The 21497-nt window shown below is 40.7% G+C and overlaps 1 protein-coding gene across 2 annotated transcripts; it reads left to right on the plus strand.

Moving 5' to 3' along the window:
• Nucleotides 1-4913: 4913 nt before the first annotated feature.
• Nucleotides 4914-19967, plus strand: AQP11 (aquaporin 11). Of its 2 annotated transcripts, none has more exons than XM_027741064.2 (4): nt 4914-5209; nt 5311-5955; nt 11026-11142; nt 18572-19967. In XM_027741064.2, the coding sequence occupies exons 2-4, from the start codon at nt 5361-5363 to the stop codon at nt 18622-18624; spliced, it is 765 nt and encodes a 254-aa protein (XP_027596865.1). In that variant the 5' UTR covers nt 4914-5209; nt 5311-5360; the 3' UTR covers nt 18625-19967. The 2 variants fall into 2 exon arrangements, with proteins under 2 accessions (XP_027596865.1, XP_039235949.1); XM_039380015.1 differs by lacking the exon at nt 18572-19967 and adding an exon at nt 17199-18564.
• Nucleotides 19968-21497: the final 1530 nt, after the last annotated feature.

The following is a 21497-nucleotide window of genomic DNA, read 5'->3' on the forward strand; positions in this document are numbered from 1 at the left end:
CTCTGGTGCAAATCCTGGCACTGTCCTCCAGCTGCTGTGAAAAGCAGCCAGAAAGGGGAAATGTCCAAAGCCTCTGCAGCTGCTTGCTAAGAAAAGCTTTACTGAAGCTGTGCCTGAGCTTGCCTGGGCCTGTGCTCAACAAGGATTTTCTGTTTGGAGGCGCTATGACTACTTCTACTTTCTGTATCTAATCAATTTCCAATAAAGATTTAAATGTCAGTGGAAATCTACTAATCTGGGGGAAAACCAACTAAACCACAACAGAGAAAACAGGAACACATTTATTCCCTGGTATATAATTACTTAAACTACAGATTTGGCTCCTCTGCAATTATTCATTAACAGTAATGTAGATGGAAGCGTTTCCCAGTATTTTCCAGCATGATAATGCCCAATTTCACCCCTGAAAAACCCATCCAAGAATTCTTGGCATGTTGATACCCTCTGAATGACTCAGCCTCCCATAGGAAAAGGAAGTAGATGAGGGAATTTTAGGAAGGAAGGAGATTGAAACCATATACAGAGCTAAGAACAGTTAACTGCATACAGAAAAAGCAGGAAATACAAGGGCTTGGGTAGAGAAGGAAAATAGGAATACACACAAATAGGAAGGAAAATTCAAGGACTGATGTGCATGGAAGGGAAAATGGGAGAAAAGGATGTGGAGGGACTCTGAAATGAGGAGAGGAGAAAAGAAAATGGAATGTTTCACAGGAAAGGGAAACTATCTATGTCCTGGTATAGAGCAGGCAGGAGCATGAGAGAATCTTGTACACAGAGGGACACAAGGACAACCTAAAATGAGGCACAGAGACAGCAATGCCACAAGGAAGAAGAAACTGATGATCCCAATTCATTCAGTATCAAGAAACTTTATAGTCTAAAATAAATTTTAAAAGACACTTCAGGCTTGAACACTCATTTTTACAAATTACAAAATTAAGAGCTTGAACTTGCACATAGGAGATCTATATTCTCACCTCTCAGTGGCAAAACACAAAAAAAGCTGCTCTAGGAGCACACCAAAAGCAATTGTTTGGAATGACACTACCCTCTGGTGGTCAAAAAATACAGTTATATGTACGCCAGGAAGGTAATATATTTGCAGCTGGTCATACAGATAACTACAGCTTGTTTGACTTTATTCCTGTCATTGGCACCAACTATACTAAACAAAAAAAAAAAAAAGGCAATCAATTCCAATCCACACTTCAGTAAGCCACATCGAGAGTGTGCTCTTGAATCAAACATCTTCCTTATTAGTCTGTTTTTAAATGACAAATTCATGACTGGTCGCACACACAAGTAACTGTCCAAGGCTCAAAAAGAGACTGGCAATAATTTGTATGTTCTCTGGCAAGCTGCAAGAACAGGAACAACACATATGGCTGTGCTTAGCTGTGTAAGTAAAGGAATACTAAATTCCCAAATAAAACGTAAAGCTATTACCAGCATTTTTCTGCTTTATCTCCTTGGAAAATAAGCTCTTCTGAGATTCACTTTTAGCATGTGCAAGAGAGCTCCTAGACCAACACACTGCAGTCCCTACATGTCACATAATACAAGAATTTAATAAAAACCACAATACCACTGGTAGGAAAGAAAAATGGAAGATAATTTTTCTAAGTTAGTGCTGGCCACATGCATAATTGTGTACATGGTCACCAATGAATTCAAAACTGAGTGCATAAACCTATGCTCAGAGAAATAAACAAACAAATAAAACAGAGGAGTCTCTCTCTATATATATTAAAAGCCAGTTTTCTTATTCTGATCCTTACTTCTAACAGGACATTCCTTAATTTCATCCAAAATCTTAAATACATTAAGGATATAACTGAGTTTTTTTCTCCTGTATTACAGCTACAGAACACCTCTGCTGAGAAAAGCAATTGCTTCAATGCATGGTTTTCATGGAGATGCACTGGGACTTTTGTAATGACTTAACACAGTCATGGCTGCTGCCTTGCCTCACTCACATTTCTTGACATCTAATCTTCTACAAACAATAAAAACCAAATATTAACCACTCTGTCATTTTCTCCTTTCCTCTCTTCACATTATCACTGTTCAACTCCTGGATTTTCCACTCTTCTGTTAAAAATATCCCTATTTCTTAAAGCCAAATGATCCTCTGGGAAACTGAGCCTTCCAAATATTCTTCTATCCGCAAACTTCTTAAGCCCAGATGTCTCAATTATCCTACATTTAAGGAAATGAGGAAGAGCTTGTCACATTACTCCCTCCTAGAGAACAATTCTGTGTTTTTCAACTTTGCTCTTTATGGTAGCCTGACCTTCAGCTAAAAGTTTTGTTGCTTGGAAGCACATTTGTGTATTGCCTCCTTACAAGAAATATACTGTATTGATTCATACACGGACCTTGACCAGGCAAAAGTCATTCCTGGGAGGTCTGATAAGCTGTCATTGATGCCACCTTGTGGCAAAAATACTGGATACTGGAATTCTGGAAAAATAGTCAGCATTTGCCCCTCCTTGCAGGTGCCGCTGCGATTCGGTTTTAGAGTTCATAAACTCAGGGTTTGGGCACTCCTAAAAACACATCACCAGTCGGTGACTACAAGGATGAAAAGCGGGAAAATAAGCACCACAAAATACATTTATTCTTATTTTATTAGGGTGAACATGGTACACCCAGGGACACATGGCACAACCATTGATGTGCTCAGAGCCTGGGCATTTATTTCTCTCTCCCCACAAGAAAAACTTTCTGGAGAGAGGTACAACCTGTTCCAAATACTGCAAAATAGCACTGTGGGGAGAGACTGGAGGAAAACTCGGCCCCAGCCTAAGGGGACAGGAAGCATTTCCCAATTACCTCATGCTGGACTCACCCTTCTTAGCTACCAGGCTCAAAGAATTATAGGAGGCTATGCCTATTTTTCCAAGACTGTCCCGAGGCCATTTGGGACCTGCTATGAAAGCCAGCATTACCACATACTGCAGAATGAGGAAGATACCTATTTTTAGCATCACTTCCACTGGAGAAGCCCAAGAATCACCACCTGCCTCTTCTGGGCTTTCTGTCAAATGCCTTCTCCCAGCGAGGGAGTGGGAAGAAGAGACTGAAGCAACCTGTGCACCTATTTTTTGCAATGCCAAGTTCCCAAGAACACAGGAAAGAAACCCCTCTTGTTGCAAAATGTGGAAAATGTAAACATTTTCTTAAGAAAGGGTGTACTTTGATGTTTGATCTTTGTACACTTTTAAGCCTAATCAACAACAAGGGAGATTTAATGCATGAAACTGAGAGCAGCTAACAAGCAAGCTCTAAGCAATGTCCAGGGGCTAGAAAAACAAATTACTTGTGGGTAGAATTACATTGTTAAGGATTTAGGGCTGGACATATTTCAATGACCTAAGACCTAGGGGGAGGTTAACAAAGCTTGGTGAGAAGGATGTACCACTGATAGTGGACACAAAGAACACAAAATTTACAGGCCACAAGGACGTTTGACAGAACTCCCAAGATAAGGAAGAAACTAATAAAGACAACTCGTCAACTGTGCTGAATCAGCTCCAACTGAATAAAAAGTAATTCCTGCAGAGGAAGATCATGATTACCAAGTCACAGACCACCACCCCAAGAAACCCACTGACACAAAAGAAGAGAAAGGCTGAGCATGAGGACTAATTAGCAAGAGAAGTGAGAGAATCATTAACCAATAGAAGATAGGGTACTAATTAATAAGAGAACTATGCAATCTGTAGCCAACGAACAAGTCTTAGCAGGAGTGGCTGAAGAAGCTGGGGGTGTTTAGCCTGGAGAAAAGAAGGCTTGGGGCCTTCTTTTAGGGCTTGCACTCCCTACAACTACCTGAAAGGAGGTTGTAGCCAGGTGGGGGTTGGTCTCTTCTCCCAGGTAACAAGTGACAGGACAAAAGGACAAAGTCTTAAGCTGCACCAGGGCAGGTTTAGGTGGGACATTAGGATCACAGAATCAGCTAGGTGGAAAACACCTCTGAGATCATCGAGTCCAATCTGTGACCTAACACCACCTTGTCAACTAGACCATGGCACTAAGTGCCATGTCCAGTCTTTTCTTAAACACCGTCGGGGACGGTGACTCCACCACCTCCCTGGGTAGCCTGTTCCAATGCCCAGTCTCTCTTTCTGTGAAGAACTACTTCCTAATGTCCAACCTAAACCTCCCCTGGTGCAGCTTAAGACTGTGTCCTCTTGTCCTACTGCTGGTTGCCTGGGAGAAGAGATTGATACCCACCTCCCTTCAGGTAGAGAGTGATGAGGTCTGCCCCGAGCCTCCTCTTCTCCAAGCTAAACAGCCCCAGCTCAGCTGCTCCTCATAGGACTTGTGCTCCAGTCCCTTCACCAGCCTTGTTGCTAATTATCCTGAAAGGGTAATTAGACATTGGAACGGGCTGCCCAGGGAGGTGGTGGAGTCGCCGTCCCCTGAGGTGTTTAAGGAAAGACTGGACGTGGCACTTAGTGCATGGTCTAGTTCACACGGTGGTGTTTGGTCATAGGTTGGACTCGACGATCTCAGAAGCATTTTCTAACTTAATCGATTCTGTGATTCTGTAATGCCTTTGTTTGCTAAAATGTATAAATACTAAAAAAAGTTTTGATAGCTGGCGTGCTTGTTTGTGGAACACCACCGAGCACCCGGGCTTGTGCAACTCTGAAATAATCAATCTGTCTCTCTCTCGAGCGTGTAATTATTGGCTTGTCGCACAGAGCGGGGTAAGCAATCTGATTTTTGCGGACAGCCCGAGCTGGGGCCCGCAGAGCTGGCGGTGACACCGCACCCGCGGCGCTGCCCCGCCACCCTCCCCTCAGCGCCCCTGCCCCACGCCCGCCCGCATGCGCTGTGCAGCCGCAGCGCCCGCCGGAGGGGGCGGTGCGCCCGGAGCCCGCGGCCGGCGCGGAGCTGGTGCTGGAGCCGCGCTCGCAGCCCCGGAGGGGCCGCGCCACAGAGCCCGCCGCGGGAGCGCCTCGCCTCCCGTCCCCTCCGCGGGCGGGAGCGGCGGCCCGCCCTCCCCACCGGCAGGCTGAGGGCGAGAGGAGTGTTCCGTCCGTCCCGCGGCGGAGGGGCTGAGGGGAAGCTGAGCCCCCTCCCCGCCCCGCGGTTTTCTACCGAAGGGACAGACCTTCCTTCTTCTAAGCTCTGCCGTGGCAGGAAGCGGGATCCCCTTGCCCTCACTTCTGCCCTTTGCTCCGCCAAGCCGAGGGTGAGTCAGGCGCCTCGCAGGTGGGGACAGAAGCTGGCTCCTGCCTCGGAGGGCAAGGGTGGGCATTTTCCCTCCCTCTCCTGCTTTCTTTCTCCCCGCAGGTGGTGGGGCTGGACCTTCTGCGAGCCCTCGGGCCTGTGAAGCTCCGGGCATGGCTGTCGGTGGGCTCGGGAGCTCCCTGCTGCTGATGTCCGGCGTGGTGGTGGCCGTGGGGCTGTGCAGGAGGCTGACCCGCCGCCGGCTGCGCTCCCACCCGCGCCTCTTCGCTTTCCTCGTGGAGATGTTCAGCACCTTCCAGATCTGCGCCTGCACGAACGAGCTCAGCCTGCTCGGCAATGTGGAGCCGAAGCCGCACACCGCCCTCACCCTCACCTACGGCTTCACCGTCCTGCACGGCCTCACCCTGGCCGGCAGCACCTGCAATCCCTGCGGGACCCTGCAGCCCATGTGGGGCGGCAGGACATCCCTCAGGATGGGGGGACTCAAGATTGCCGCTCAGTTCGTGGCTGCAGTGCTTGCCAGGGTGTTCATGCACTTTATTTGGAGTCTAGAGATGGCAGAGCCACATTTTGGAGCACTCTCACAGGGCTGCAGCAGCCCCATGCAGACTACAGAGATGCAGGCGTTCTGCATAGAACTGCTCTTTTCTGTCGTTTTCCAGCTGGCAGTCCTGCGATCGGAAAGTGTTAATCCCAAATACAGAGTCCATTTGATTGCCCTTCTCATCACCATGCTCGTGTATGCAGGTTAGTATTTTCTTTTTTTTTTTCTCTCCTCTGTTCCTGCAATTAAGTTGTAATGGAAGGGGGTTTTATTATTTTCTTAAAGGTTAAGATGCAAAATTCTTTTTCATAGATTACAAAAAAAAATATCATCAAGGAAAGTTTATTGTCCTACATATGCAGAGTCCATTTGGAGTTTATATAAAGTTTACCTGTTTGCATTCCAGACAGGTGCAGGGTTAAGAATGAAAGGAGTTATGAATTTAAAAATATGTCAAATACACAAGTAAATATGGTTAAGTATTAAGATATCTCAGTGAAGGATTGTTTCATAATCTGACTATTTATACAGCATGAGAGATTTCTTAACTATGTGCTCTGATTTCTAAGTGGCGTTGCGAGAGAGAGCACCGCTCTTTGTATCAGGAAAAAGTGCTGATGGTGCAACAGCAGGGTACAGACCGGCAATAGGGAAGCTCTGTATTTAGATAATGCATAATTCATATCAGTGCAGTTTATTTAACTACGTCCTTAAATCAGAAACGGGAATGGTTATTTGTAGACTGCATACAGAAATGATAAACACACGCAGGATCACTCTCGAGGAGAAAAGGCAACGCAGAAAGAATCGTGTTCTGCAGAATATACCATCTAAAGAGTCTTTCTACTGTGCCTTTTGCAATCGGATATGTCTATCTCGTATTGGCCTCATAAGTCACCAACGTGCCTGTAACAAATGTGGTTAGAGCCTTCCCAAATCTTCGTTCGCGAAGCCCAGCCATGATGACAGAAATGATAAATACCTCCTGAAACCAAATGTAAAGAAAGGAAAAAAGTAGGTGTTGTATTAGAGCCTCCTGTGTCTGTAATACCGTGTGTCCATAGCCTTGCCTCTATCTGATTGTCACCTCATGCTTCCCAGAGCTGGGACACTCTCACCTCCGCATCCTCTCTGGAGCAGTGGGAGGGAAGAGGTGAAGGGAGTCAGTCTGAACTTCTTTCTTCCGGCTGTTGATGCTCCCTTTTGTCCCTAGTGAAGTGCGGAGAGTTGTTAGGTCACTTGAGTCCTTCTACTGGCAAGGAGAACTCTACAGTTTGAAGAGGTGAGAGAGAGAGGGTTACCGAGCTCCTTGATTGTGCTACTGCCCCCACCACACAAGAAGTTATCTAGGGAATTATCAAATCCTTTTATGAGAGAGGGAGAACTCTTATCTGCAAACATCCGTGGTGTCACTGATGTCGTGTCCAAAAGGTTTACCTTGTTATGCTATTTAACATAATAGTGTCAGGAACAATGTACAGTCAAATTTTCAGATGTAGTAATGAAAAAACCTTTACTCATTATTTTTAGCTGAAATTAGCTAATGCCTAAAAGGTAAAAGAAGTCCATGGGGAATTTTGAGAATTAACTTAGCAGTTTGAACTACTTTTCAAAATTAACTTTTGAAGGCAGAAGCAAGGTGCATTTGAGGACGTTAAATATATTTCTGAATTGCTCAGTGAAAGTATAGCCAAATATTATCCTCTCTCTTTACAAGCAAAGAAATCTGCATTCCTGATTCTTAACATTCTTTTCCTGCTTAGAAAATACTCATATGTCACATTGCCTTTCTCTTCCCTAGTTCAAACATAGGATTCATTCCCAGTGTTGTTGGCCAGGCTTCTCTCTTTTTCCAGCAGGAGAAGGGTGTGTACCACTTCCCCTTCCATGTCATAAACTTGGACTTGTTAAACTATCCAGTGCAATTGATCTGCACGTTCTTCTAAGAAATCTCAGACCTGCTGCACCCAGGCCTCTTTCTTTTGCACCTTCTGTCTGTACCCTGTGCTACCTAGACATTTTTCTTTGCATTTCTTTTAATCTGGAGTCCAGCCTACTATAAAAATACATGGGTATTCCAGAGAATAGATCCTGAACCTAGGTTTATGCCATACTTAGTGGAAAAACTAATTTTTTCTTGTATGCTCTGCTCCAAGCTTCCTAAGGTTTCCATGTTTGCTGTACACTCAGGTTCAAAAGGAAAGATGAGAATCAGTGTTATCCTCCCCCTGCAGCAGGCATGCATGAGCCTGGTGTTTACTGTCCGCTCCTAAGATGTGGATTGAAGCTTTCTGAAGCAGAGGAAGGCATAAACCCTGATTCCTATCACTTGAGGTATTACACAATAAGTGTGGGTGCAGGCTGCTGCTATTAATTTCTTACTGTGATGAAGTCAGAGGTTTGCACTGTAACAGATCTCTTTTTCTAGTGGAAGGTTAATTCCTCCATTTTGAGGGCTGCTGATATTGGAACCCCCTTCCCACAGCATCCTGACAGCGTGGCAAGTAACTGGGGCAATAGCAAAGGGCCTAGTAGGCAGCCATGGACTGGTGCATAAATCCTGTAAATTCTGTGGATCTCATGGCGTAGAGGTCTGTTCCACCTCAGTGTTTCTTACATGCATTAAGAGTGACTTACAAATCAGGTGTCACAGATAGTGGCCTCCAGCAGGCCAAGTTCTCATTTACAGGCTGTGAAGGCAGACAGATGCAAAACTTAGTTGGGCTGGGTAATTCTCGTAATTCTCAGGAACTCTTCTACACCTCTTTGTTTACTGTTTATATATTTAAATATATGTATATATAAATATATATATATATTTAAGGACTTTGAGTGCCTCTCTAAGAGGAATGGATCTTTCTTGCATACCCAGCACCAAAGGGCCAGGCAACCAGCACAAATTTAGGCAAAGCAATGCTAACTTAGGCAACTTGGTAACACTCTTCCTCTTTTCTACAAAACTATCAAACAGGGTATTGAATGAATAATGATTTTTTTAAACTTAACTTAGCAGATAGAGGGTTCTAGCTAGCAACTCTGGTACATTAAATTTACAAAATAAAATTTATGATAATGATTTCTTTTTATACTGTGATTGTAAAAACAAAGTCCATTGTGCCTTCAGGACCTGTGTCTGTTACAGTTATGAATGAACCAGAAACATTAGGAAAAAACATCTTATACATAGTATATTGTATTTCATTCCCTGAATTATGCTCTGAGTTTGGTAGCTGTATCCTGTATGGGGAATGATTGCTGTCTGAAAAGGGACTGTAAGAAGGGACTCCTATTTAGTTTGGGTAAAATTTTGGAGGATAGCCACATCCCTGTGGCTTCCACCCTTCTAAATGTATTGATGCAGAGACAAGGCTCAAAAACATTAAATTGTATTTTTATGGTTGAATAAATGGAGCTATTGGAAAAAACAAATTTCGCTAGGTCAGTGTTTTGTGTACCAATACAAGGTACTTAGGTATGCCATGCAGCTCACTCCAACAAATAACATCAGGTTGTATAGTATTATCAAAATTACAAGCTGTTTCTTTAGTTTTTCTTGCACTTTTTCATAGTTAAGAATATTTGGATTTTTTTTCCACATTTAGTCTTACACAGAGCAAATTTTTATAGTAGTATGTACTGTACACAAAAGCTCCAATATTTTCTCACGCATTGTGTGGAGCACACATTCCTTCCCCTTTTAAAGTTCTTATATGTACCACATCAAAGAGGCTACATTTCTTTTGCCATAAAATAATTTGTCTTTTCTGGTACACAGACTGAGGTGCTTTATATATAATTTTAAATCAGATTATACTAGTGCCCCTGGCCTATGGTTGATATTCCAATAGTTATTAGTAATGAATATTGAAGAAATACAGCAGTTAAAACTCTTATCTGATGTTCAGTGTTCAGCAACCACATCCTGAGAGTGAAATTCTACTTTCAACTGTGTGTTTGTTGATATAAAAGTAGAAGCAGTTAATTCATAAATAGGTTTAAGCAAAGTAAATTATTGTAGCTGGGCTTCCTGGCAACCGTGGACATTGCTAATGTGTCATTGTGCAGAATAACAGACTGCACAACAAACCTGAGATGCTCTTGAGAACAAGTGTAAAACCACAGTCAACTGAGTAGGTAAAAAAACTTTCCTGAACTGTAATAACAGTAAGAGAAATAATAAGGAGAACATAGAAAGAGAAAACAGAAGATGACAATAACAAAGACTGTACTAAAACTTTGGGTAAATGATTGCATGCTCATAGCAAACAAGGATTGCAGCAGCATGGTATTTGTACAAAGGGTAAGTTCAAAGCTCACACTAGCTTATTTGGGGAAAAATCGAGAATAAGCTTTAAGGAATTAAATAGACACAATTATTATTTTATGGGAATAGATTAATAGATAAAAGAGATATGGGGTGGTTAGTAACTTATAGTACAGAAATACAGATAATTTTGCTGTGAGTAATGCTATTTCTGCAGGATTGGAATGAGAGGAACAACATACATCAGAATTAAACACACTTAGCTCCAGGTTCATCTGCAGTGAAATTACAGTTTAATCCTCACAGTTTAATGTGTTTGGATCTAGTTATTTAGAATATGTTTAGGCAAGTTCATTTACATCTGAAATCAGAAGCAAGGAAAGATGCTTGACTTCCTTTTACAAGACATGGGGTGGCATTTGCTTTTATTTTCTTCAGACAGCATAGAGAATGATTGTGAAGGCTTTTCCCACAGTTATTATACCATATGATAACGTTCTATACATTGGTGATATTAGTGTTCTTATAATAAAGTATAGAGGTCAGCTGTCAGTATATCTGTCAGTGCTTGACAGATTTTTTTCTATTATCTTGCATATGTGTTTCATGTGACATAGAAATGTAATGAGGGCTCAGTAGTTCTTTACTAATATTTGTGTAATTCCTGCTTCTAAAAGACTGTTAGTAAAACAGCTTCTAGTTTTATCAATAGAAACATTCAGTATTGGCCAAACTTATCTCTTTAAAGAATATTTGCTACAAAGATATAAAGGAAGTTATAGCCTGCCCTTCAGATGTTTTAAAGCCTATTAAGAAACAGTTAAACTGTTAACCATGTCATCAGGTAAATAAACTCTTCTGAAGTTATCTGTTCAAACGGTTTCTGCTAATTCATTTTATTGCTGGGTGCACATTTCTTGTAATATTGTGTGTGCATTTCAATATTAATTTAATAATAAGAAAGATGGTTTGATTTCATGTTGTTTGCATTATTTTCATCTTATTGCAGGTGGAAATCTCACAGGAGCAGTATTTAACCCAGCATTGGCATTTTCATTACATGCAGATTGTTTCTATGACAAATTTTTGAGTTACTCACTAGTATACTGGATAGCACCAGCCTTAGGTAAGTTCTTAATACTTTATGTATTTGAGAAAGTGTTATGTAGTACATGGTTCAAAAATCAGGAAATAGCTATTCTTTATTTGATAGTGTGCTCATTTTCTGCTTTAAATAAAATCCAGAAAATAGTAAATTGTAATTTATGTGTAAAAATCATTCAGAATCATGGTTTCATTTTTGCAAATGCAGGCTGTGTATTTTACTCTTGTTCAGTGCTCCATGTAGAGTGCCTGTGACACTGTTTTGTGAATCATAGAATGGCTTGGGTTGGGAGGGACCTTTAAAGATCATCTAGTCTGACCCCCTTGCAATGGGCAGGGGCATCTTCAACTAGAGCAGGTTACTCAGAGCCCCATCTGACCTAGCCTTGAATGTTTCCAGGGATGGGGCACCTGCCACCTCTTTGGGCAACCAGTGTTTCACCCCCTCATTGTAAAGAACTACTTCCTTAAATCTAGTCTAAATCTGCCCAGTTTTAGTTTAAACCATTACCCCTTGTCCCATCAATCAAGTATCTAATACTGAGTTTTAAACACCAGTTTTATTAACAAAATAATATCTACTGTTTTAATTAATTTATTTTAAGAAACAGCCACATTATGCTGTACAATTGTTTAATCCAGATGTCATGTTCAAAGTCTAAGTACATTTGGGATACTTTGAGCAAGAAAATGTACCTACCAAAGAACCACAACAGCACAATTCTAGATGGAAGAAGTTTGGTGTTTAGGTTAGGCTTAACTAGTTAGTTATAAACCACAACAGCTGTTTACTCTGGAGCTTGATACATTTGAAACTGCCTATTGTTTGGGACTTTATGCCCTGGTATTAAAATCCAGCCTGTTTGAGGTATCACACTGACCAGAGGCCCACTTGTAGATTGTAGCAGAATACTAAACAGGAGAAGAAGATACCTGAAAGTAAATATTAGCTTGATTAACTTCAAAAAGAGAAACACACTGGTTAGCACTGGTTTGTCTTGTTTTGTGACAGTATCCAAGAACATGGGGATGATAAATTAAAAAACACCCACAAGTATTAGGACAAGTCTGTAAATATGCTTTCTCGATTACTACTTTTATAATATCAAATCTTTCTTCTCTCCATAGTGTCTAAACTTTGCAGTTTTCATTCTGTGTTCCAGTTCCAGTCACTGCTGGAAACAATCTGTTATTAGTTTAAGAATTAGGAATGTTAGCAACTAGATTTTTTTCTAAGTTAAATTATGGTTTTAATTTGGAACCTATTGATTTAACTTCTAGTTGTGTGCAGATGAAAATGCTGCATGTGATACTTCATGCTGTTTGTTTACAGTTAGTCCTTACAACTCTTGAGCTTTCTGCTTAGAGGGTATATAAAGAAGCAGTTTGCTAATCCTAAATTCTTTCATGACTGTTAATCCTATTAGAAGGTACAACAGTGATGAAGGCACAACAGGATATAAAATATACACAGGAAACATAACAAAGGGCTCCCATTATAACAAAAAACTTCCTCTTCTTGAGTTCACATCTGTGCATGTTCTACTTGCCTCGACTCTCAGTCAGTCAAAAATGAAGATCGAAGTTTTAGTCTATCTAAAATTTACTTTAATATAATTTTGTTAAATTAGATCTCCAAACAGGATGAGTGAACAGTAGAGTAAGCTTGATAACTGTTCAGTTAGTAGTTAATGAAATGTCTTCGGCAAAGCTGATCAGCATCACTCGGGTCCTAACAGAACACATAATATTTCTCACCATTCAGCTTTAGCTTTCTGTTTTATTAACTGATTTCGATGTGATAACTGTTTAGAGATTTTCCAGGTTGTAAGTACTTGGGATTTAATATTTTGGCAAGTGATCTACAGAAACAAGGAGGCATTCTGAAACCCCATGTTCTGCTTATTTGTCAAGATGTGTTCTGCAGAACAGCTTTGCAGAAAGCCTTCAGAAGATTTTGACATAAGAAAATCAGCTGATGTTAACTCAAATGGACCCATGACTTGAGGAATTTAGAATGTGATTAGGGAGTAATGTTACATTTCTATGAAAATTCGTAAGCAGGGGTTTGTCATTAGTTAACATCTAGAAAATCCATAAAGAATGTATTGAATTCTGCCTCTTAAATTAAAAAGGAACTCCAGACTGAACAGTTTTAAAGATGTGGTTACTCAGGACACATCACTTCTTGTGCAGTGTTGCTACTGCAACCACCATTTAGTTACAGATCTAGGGTGAAGGGTGGAGGACTCTATTGGTGGTATAAATAGCTTATTACAAAACAAGGATGCTTCATGGATACGTAGAGACCTTACAAACCAAGAGCTGTGAACACCTGTCTGAGGAGGAAGGATAGAGGAGATTGCTGCATTTGAAAACTGAATTGGTGAATACGAGAGTGCAGATCTACAAAGCTAACATGAAGTGATTTTCTCTCTGACACTTTTTGAAAATAAGAAAATAATAGGAATAGAATTTTTTCTTCCACAACTGGACCAAATGATGAGGCATCTAGGAAAATGACCTGTTAAGATGATAAATAAAATTGTTTTGAAAAGAACTTCTAAGCAGAATCATAAAAGTAGATAATGGGGGAATTAAATTTAGTTGTAAAAATTACTTTCAGAATCCACGTGTCAGCAGAAATACTGTTTCAGACTTCCTAGAAACTGGCAGAGTTGTAGTGATATGCTAACTTGATGCCTTACTTTTCACAGCATCAGCATCTTAGGTGGTTAAATTACTTTGCTCTTCCTTTGGGGTGATGCCTTAAGCCCCTAATGGTTTTTTATTTTTCTAATATTTGTAAGACTTGTAAGTTTTATAAATAAGTTTTAAAAGCAGCAACCTTCCCCCCCCCCCTTGTCCCTTGCTCCTTTCCCTTTCTCCAGCAGCCTTGTTTATACATTCCCTAACCCTCTTACCCCACTCTATGCTCCCCATATCAATCCTGCTTCTGAATACAGCACAAGTGTTCAGTCTTTCGTCAAGGCAAGGCCTAGACAGTTGACAGAACAGCATATCAGGGCTAAACCACAGAATACGGTCAAAAATTAGGTAACTATGTACCCTTTGTGCTCTGAAGATGGTGAAGATGATGAAGTAAAAGACCCCAGACTCATTTCAAGGGGGTGGACCCGGGGTGGTCCAGAGGAAAGGCCAAAGGGTGGGCACATCTGGGATTGGATAGATGGTATTATAAAATGTAACCTCTCAGGCACAGCCAGCGTGCGTCCTGTAACATCTTTGCCTTGGCAAATAAACCCTTTCTTATCTCACCCCTAATTAACTGCTCCTGGAGATTTTTTTCAGAACCAAAATATACCGGCAACAGGGGAATTCTTTTAGGAGTCTATTAGCTTTTTTTGTGATTTTCTGTAATAACTACCTCATGCAGAACCATGGATTAGCATACCGTGAAATTTGAAATTGCCAGTGCAAAGTGCAGTATGTTCTCATTTATGGCCAGAGCAAAAACCCACAAGGCTAAAGAGATTGGAGAGCGTTCAGTATGTAACTGATACCCTGATCTAGCTGTAAACAAGTTCTTAACCATCAGCTTCAGAACAATCTTCATAGAAAAGACACTTGGAACAAGAGGAAGATTGATTGTCACTTTCACAAGAGGAAGATGAAATGGAAGTTCTGTTTTAGGATAAACAAACCAACTAGTGGTTTATGGTCTTTCAGGAATATAATCTTGAAACTGTAGTTAATTACTTATTTTTCAAAATGGCTTCACTGACGTTTTGGTGAGGTGATTCTCCTGCAGCTTTAAACAGCTAATTCCTGTAATAAGTATGAATGTCAGCAAGTGTTTATGACTTAGCACAGGCAGGCCTATGTTCTGCACTGTGAACATAGACACAACACGTACCAGTGGAACAAAGATAGTTTCTGTTTTACTGCCAAAGGAATTCATATTAGTTGTCCAGGCATTATTAGTAATGATGGGGACTGAGCTAATGATGCTCTTTCAGTACCAGGAAAATGGAAGCTTTGAAGGGAAGAGTTGGTAACATAGTCATGAGGTCAGTAAAATGAGATGCTCTTTCCTGGACAGGTGCCATCTTAGCATATCATAAAATTGTGTTGTAGAATGGTTTGGGTTGAAAGGGACCTTAAAGACCATTTAGTTCCACAGCCCAGGGGCAGGGACACCTTCCACTAGGCCCAAGTTGCTCAAAGCCCCATCCAACCTGGTCTAGCATTCTGCTAGGTTTCTAACACTATAAAACCAGAATCAAGACCCACTTCTTTAGATCAGTTTTACTAGAAAGACTATTCCTTAGTTGAAAAAGTCTTTTCCTGACCAGGAGGGAAAATAAGTGCTACCAAAGTTACTTAGCAGTAGAAGTAAATGGAGGAGGTAAGCAAGGGAGAAGGCAAGAGGTGAGACTTTCACCTTTCTGCTCAGAGGACAGGATATTCAGAGCCCTCCAGCATGTTCAGAACACTGAAGCATGGAACTTAGCAAAGAAACAAGAATTCCAGGTCTGTGTGCCATACAAAACTCTCTAAAGGAGAGTTTCAACAACTGTAAGTCTCCTATTCCCTCACCCTGATCTCCTAGGGGTTTTCAGCTCTGCAGAAATCATCTGACAGCGAAACTCATATGCAGTGAGTGAATGCAATCCATGAAGTTCCTAGAAAACTGTCAGTAATTAAGTCTAATTTAAATACTAAAGGGCTGGTGAGTGGTAACCCTGTACTTTGCCTGCTTACAAAGGATGGATGGTGAGTGTGGCCACTTGGTTTCTAGTCCTTACAAGAGTTCAGGGTCCAGAAGGAGACTGGGAGGGTAAACAGCAGAGCTGTTTAGACTTTGGACTTCAAAACAAAATTCTGCTTGTGTAGGGCACTGCTAAGTCAGTAAGAATTCCCTTGGAAGCTGCCATAAATGACAAAAGTATACCATGGAAAGGTGATTTTTCAAAAAAGCTCACTGAGAACTCAGTAATAGATTTACATGTGCAGGAGAATCTGTCACATAGTTAGACTAGGAATTTTGACAGAAAGCCTTTCTCTGTTTGCTAGACAAAGAGCTTCCCTATGAATGAAGGACAGCATGTAAGAAATTGAAACAGGGGTGGGCAGCAAAGGAGGAGTATAAGAGTTTTGCACTTAGAAACAAAATCAGGAAGGTCAGAGCTCAGCTGGAACTAAGACTAGGGACATGCAAAGTTACAAATATATTAATCAGAAAAAAATTCCAGAGAAAATTCAGGTCCATTGGCGGATGGGAGAGACAACTTAGTGATGGATGGCATGGAAAAGGCTGAGGTACTGTATGTCTTTTTTTAACCATTGAGTCTTCCCAAGAAAATTTTGCGTCCAAACCTCTGTGTAAATCAGTAAGGTTTTGGAAAGGAGGCAATAAATAGTGAGGGAGCAACGGGGTAGGAATGGATAAGCTCAGTGATTGTGAATCCATTGACTCTACTGGGATTCACCTAGAAATGCAGGTAGAGTTGGCCAATGTTAGGATTGTCCTTCATTTATGAAAAGTTACAAGAGTTGGAGGAGGTTCCTGCCAATGGGAAATGTGCTAATACTATGCCAGCTTTTAAGGAGGCGGAGAGAGAGGCCGGAGAACTCTAAGCTAGTTGGTCTCACCTCAGCCAGTGGGAAGACGGTGGAGTACCTAGTCTTGGAATCCATTTCCAACCATGTAAACAACACAAAGGTAATCACAGGAGCAATCAGCGCAGATGTAGTGAGGGTAGTCTGTGCTTGACCAGCTTGGTTGCCTTCCATGATGAATGCATGTGGGAATGAGGGGGGAGCAGGGATGTAGTATACCTTCACTTTAGTAAGGCTTTTGATACCACCTCCCACAGGATTCTTGATCCAAATTTAAAGTAGTGGGGTCACCCATGAAGACTCTTAAATGGAATAAAAACAGGCTAAACCACTGACCTCAAAATGTAACAATCAATGGTTTGACACCTGGCTGAGGGCCAATAACATGCAGAGTATACTGGTGTCAGTACTGGGACTTTTCTCAGTATACTTAATATATTTTGTATATTTAACATATTTAATTCAGTGACCTGAATTAAAGTTTGTTCACAACAGTTTGTTCACGACAGTTTGTTCGCTCTGTAAGTAAGACAAAGCACACGATTCAGCAAATTGGAATCATCATGGGACATTATCACCCCCCTCTGCTCAATGCTTGAGAGGTGACGTCTGGAACATGGCTGTCTGGAGTCCCCCAGTTCAAGAGCTATGTGGACAAAACAGGATCCAGTCAGTGGAGGACTACCAAAATGGTGAAGGGCCTAGAGTACCTGATACATGAAGGAGATGCTGAGGGAACTGGACTTGTTTAGGCTGCAAAAATAAGATGAAAATATGTTTTAAGAACAGTCAACCTTTATGTCAAAAGAAGTTACAAGGATGCCAGAGATTAACTGTTCTTGTTGGCAACAAGTAACAGCAATGCCCCAAATTGTGGCATGGGAAATTCAGATCAGTCTCCGAGAAAACCTTCAGAAGCAACATTGAAACTAGTTATTTGGAGAAGTGCTACAGTGCGTGGAGGTTTTAGGGACTCAGCTAGGGAAAGCCTCACTGACCCATCTAGCATAGGCAAAGTCCTGCATCGAGTGGGAGACTGGACTAGAGAGAATTCCTTCCAATAAGCTTTTTTTTTTGTGATCTAAGAAGCTTCATAAAATACAAGCTACACTGTATGAGCAACACTGTCAACCAGGATCCTCTTCATTTCTGAAAGAGAATATGCTGATTTTTTTTCCCAGGAGAAAAAAAAATGGTCATAATAAACTGTATTTGGATGCCCTTTGGACTCAATGGCCCTTATGGGCCACTTCCAACTTGAGACACTGTACGATGCTCATGAAGAAAATACAATCTCTAACTTCACTTTTTTTCTGCTTCAGAATAAACCCTAAATCAGAATGATCTTCAAAAAACCACCCATTATCCTATAGGCACTTGGCAGCACCTAAAAATGATCAGCAGCACGATTTGGCAGCACCAAAATAGACACTGCTAACAAACTCAGCTGAGAAATAAAGGTTAAGCTGCTGGTTCAGTCATTTATACATCCAGCTACAAAGAAAGGAGCCTTGATACAGCAACAGGAAGGTGCACGTGTTGGATTCACCTAGTCAAACTGCTCTGACTTTGGCTTGGCTTACACAGAGCAGAGTTAAAACATTAAATATACTAAGAAAAACAGGATTATGAACTCATAAGGACCACTTGCATGGTTGTTGAAGCTTTCTTTGTGAAAAAAAATTGTGTTTGGAAAAAGTGCTGACTGCCTCTAACCCTTTGACAGAAAATTCAATTTTTCTGCAATCTATGCTGTATTGCATGTTAGACACTCAAATACTTGAACATAATGCTTATTTTCAATATCAGTACTGTGTCCTGCTCAAATACATTTAAATAAAGGTCCTTTCTGTAATTTCTCATTTCAGGTACAATACTTGTGGCTTTTATATGGGATGAAATCTTTCCTCGGATATCCTGAGACATCAAATCCTGAAATCTGGCAGTACTACATTAAAAATTATTTTCAACATCTGCAGACATGAAGCTTTCAAAGAATTGTTGACATAGACTTCCACATCACCTTTCAATTGCATTTTCAGATTTCACGTTTGAAATATTAACTTATCACTTTGTATTCAAATAGTAATTTTGTAAGTGTGTATTGGGATTCTGGGAATATCTGCCACCATTTTCAGTTAAGCCATATGAATGTGAAGGACTGTTAAAATACTGAAACTTTGTCACTTTAGCCATAAGTGCCATTTGCTGACCTTTATTACAACAGCATGCAAAACTAATTTTAGAGAAATACCCAGTCCTTTCGAGGTTTGAATTTATTGGATTTTTTCCTATAGAAGGCACCTGCAAAAAAGGAGCTGAAGATCTCTTATATTGACATCATCATATTCCTACTTGCCATACATGTAACTCTGAGAGGAAGAAAGGCTACACTACTCCCTAGAAGAGTCTCCACAGCTCTATTCTAGAGGCACCCTACACCAAAATTGAAAGTCTGTAGGACCAGCATTGTTTTAGTAATACCTGAGTGCAGGTAAGTAACCTCTCACTTCCTGTCGGGAAGGCTCTGCCGCATCCTGGCCCACTGTAGATTGTCGAATGTTTACCTTGGTTGGAAAAATCAGTAGTAAAGTACCATAAAATTCTGTAGACACACAAGTAAAAGGGCATTTTAGGCAACCGCCCCTACTTTGTATCAGAGATTACTGCTACCTCTTCATATAGACACAGTATATAGGGATGAGTCATGGGGTATTCAATTTGTCCTTGATTTTATGCAGCTTTTACCGATTTTTAAAAAAAAAAAAAAAAGAATCTGCAACATAGGAGAATAAATAACAGAGCTAAAAACCACAGGAAAGCTCCAGACACAAATTGGCACAAACATGCCCTTTATAGCCTCAGCTAAGGCAACCACCACCGACAGGTACCACCCTTGGAAGCTCTGCTTCTAGCATGAAGTTTCTTCTTCTGGATGCAGCTTAATTTTTAAATATGCCAAAATAATTTTTTCAAATTTAGGAGTAAATTCAGTTTTTCACTTTATAGTTACTAGGTTTAAAAGGAGAGATAGTTAACAAGTTCTACAAAGATCTCAGTAGCATGCCACCAAACTCAGCATCCAAGTCACCTTACAAACCATGTTCTAAGAAAAAGGGAATCAGATGGGGGTTTTTTTCACAGTAAAATTATGAACCAAGTATTTAACAGGTACTATTGCCAGCTATCTTTTTTGCAAGAGTTCGGGAAGTAAATATTTTCATGTAATTTCCAACTTGTTGCAATAAAATCTTTTCTCACTTATATTTTCCAAGGTACCTTTAAGATTATATTGCAAAATGAAATCAATGGTTTGAACATGCTTTACATACAAGAGTTCCTAACCACGACCCTGTATTCAGTCATTAAAATAATAATAAAAAAAAATTAGCCTGTTAATACAGTGAACTAGAACTAGATAACTGGGTTATCATTCAGCAGCTCATGGACACTAGTGTGTTGGCCTGCTAAAGGAAATTGTCTCTGGTAAAACTATTCATGGTAAAGACCACACACGGGCACACTGAGCCTGGTAAGAGGTGATCCTCAGAAAAAATATTTACTTTTATACAATGTTCTGCTTCTAAAACAGATACTTTAAGGGAGTTCTAACTTCCTTTCCTTGCTTTACTGCTTTTTATACCTTTTACCTATTTTTAAAGTGTTCTATGCCTTACAGATTTTTTTCCCCACTTTTCAGCCTCATTTCTTATGGAAACAAACCTTTCATAATTTACACGATTTGATGTTTCCATCAAATGTGAGCCCATGAAGCCCACAGGGTAAAGGTCCCAAAAATAAACCTCAAAGAGCATAAAAACAGACAGGGAAAAGAGAAAGCAGAGAGACAAACCTAGAGGGCAGCCAAGATTTGTTAGATTAGAGGCCCTACTTCTGTGTCATTTCTGAAGGCCTGCAAAAGCAAAGTCCATAAACTGAAAAGGTCGTAACAGATATGCCTTCTCCACATCTGTATTGTTTATTTTGGCATAACATGTAGTTTAAAAGAAGTTGGTACAAACCTGGGTGATTAACAAGTAGTTGCTCTATTTATAGCCACTAGAAGTAGAATATAAAATTGAAATAAAAATCACTAAGAAATAGACAAGCCTTAAATTGACTAAATTAACACAAAACAAGCAAACAAAAAACCCCACAAAACAAAAAGTAGCAGAAACAATGAAAAATAAACCCAAGTTAGGAACTGAAGAATTTAACTATTTTTGGTAGGACAGACAAAAATGAGTATTTAACATTCAAAGCAACGAATGCTTATGAAGTACACAACACTTACACATAGCCTAAATGCAAAGTTTTATTGGAAATAAAACTCGTCAATTCACACAAGACACTTCTCAGTGCTACCCTTCAGGGCTCATCCAGGTTTGTTTCCACCTCACCAAAATTAATTTTGCTCCATTGACTGGGCTAGAAGACAAGATTTCTGTTCCTGGAGCTCCACATTGGTACAACACAAATTCTCCCTTTGGAGCTTCCTAGTGCTCGGATGTACAGTGAGAGTGCTGAGAGGAGCTGTGTACAGTCCAGCTGCCCTGTGGTTAACTGTGCCCAAATGCCAGGGTATGTAACAGTCTGCAGTTTAGTGTGGAAAAGAACAGAAAGACCACACTGCAACTCAGGTTTACACACACACACAGAAAAACCCACCAGTATGTTTTAACAGTGACTGCTGAGTTAGAGTTGAATGAGCCTTTTGCCTAAACTATGGTGCTGGTACAGTTTTACCATGCTAAGATTCTCCAAATGCCAGTGCAAAAATCAACACATCACTCA

Source organism: Pipra filicauda, unplaced genomic scaffold (assembly GCF_003945595.2).
Source record: "Pipra filicauda isolate LSUMZ 115617 unplaced genomic scaffold, ASM394559v2 scaffold183_size1465899_pilon, whole genome shotgun sequence".
Lineage (NCBI taxonomy): Eukaryota > Metazoa > Chordata > Aves > Passeriformes > Pipridae > Pipra > Pipra filicauda.

Coding starts and splice junctions, on each gene's coding strand:
- AQP11 (XM_039380015.1), top strand. CDS start 5,361: ATGGCTGTCGGTGGGCTCGGGAGCTCCCTGCTGCTGATGTCCGGCGTG. Junction 5,956..11,025: donor CACCATGCTCGTGTATGCAG/GTTAGTATTTTC, acceptor ATCTTATTGCAG/GTGGAAATCTCACAGGAGCA. Junction 11,143..17,198: donor CTGGATAGCACCAGCCTTAG/GTAAGTTCTTAA, acceptor TGTTCACAACAG/TTTGTTCACGACAGTTTGTT.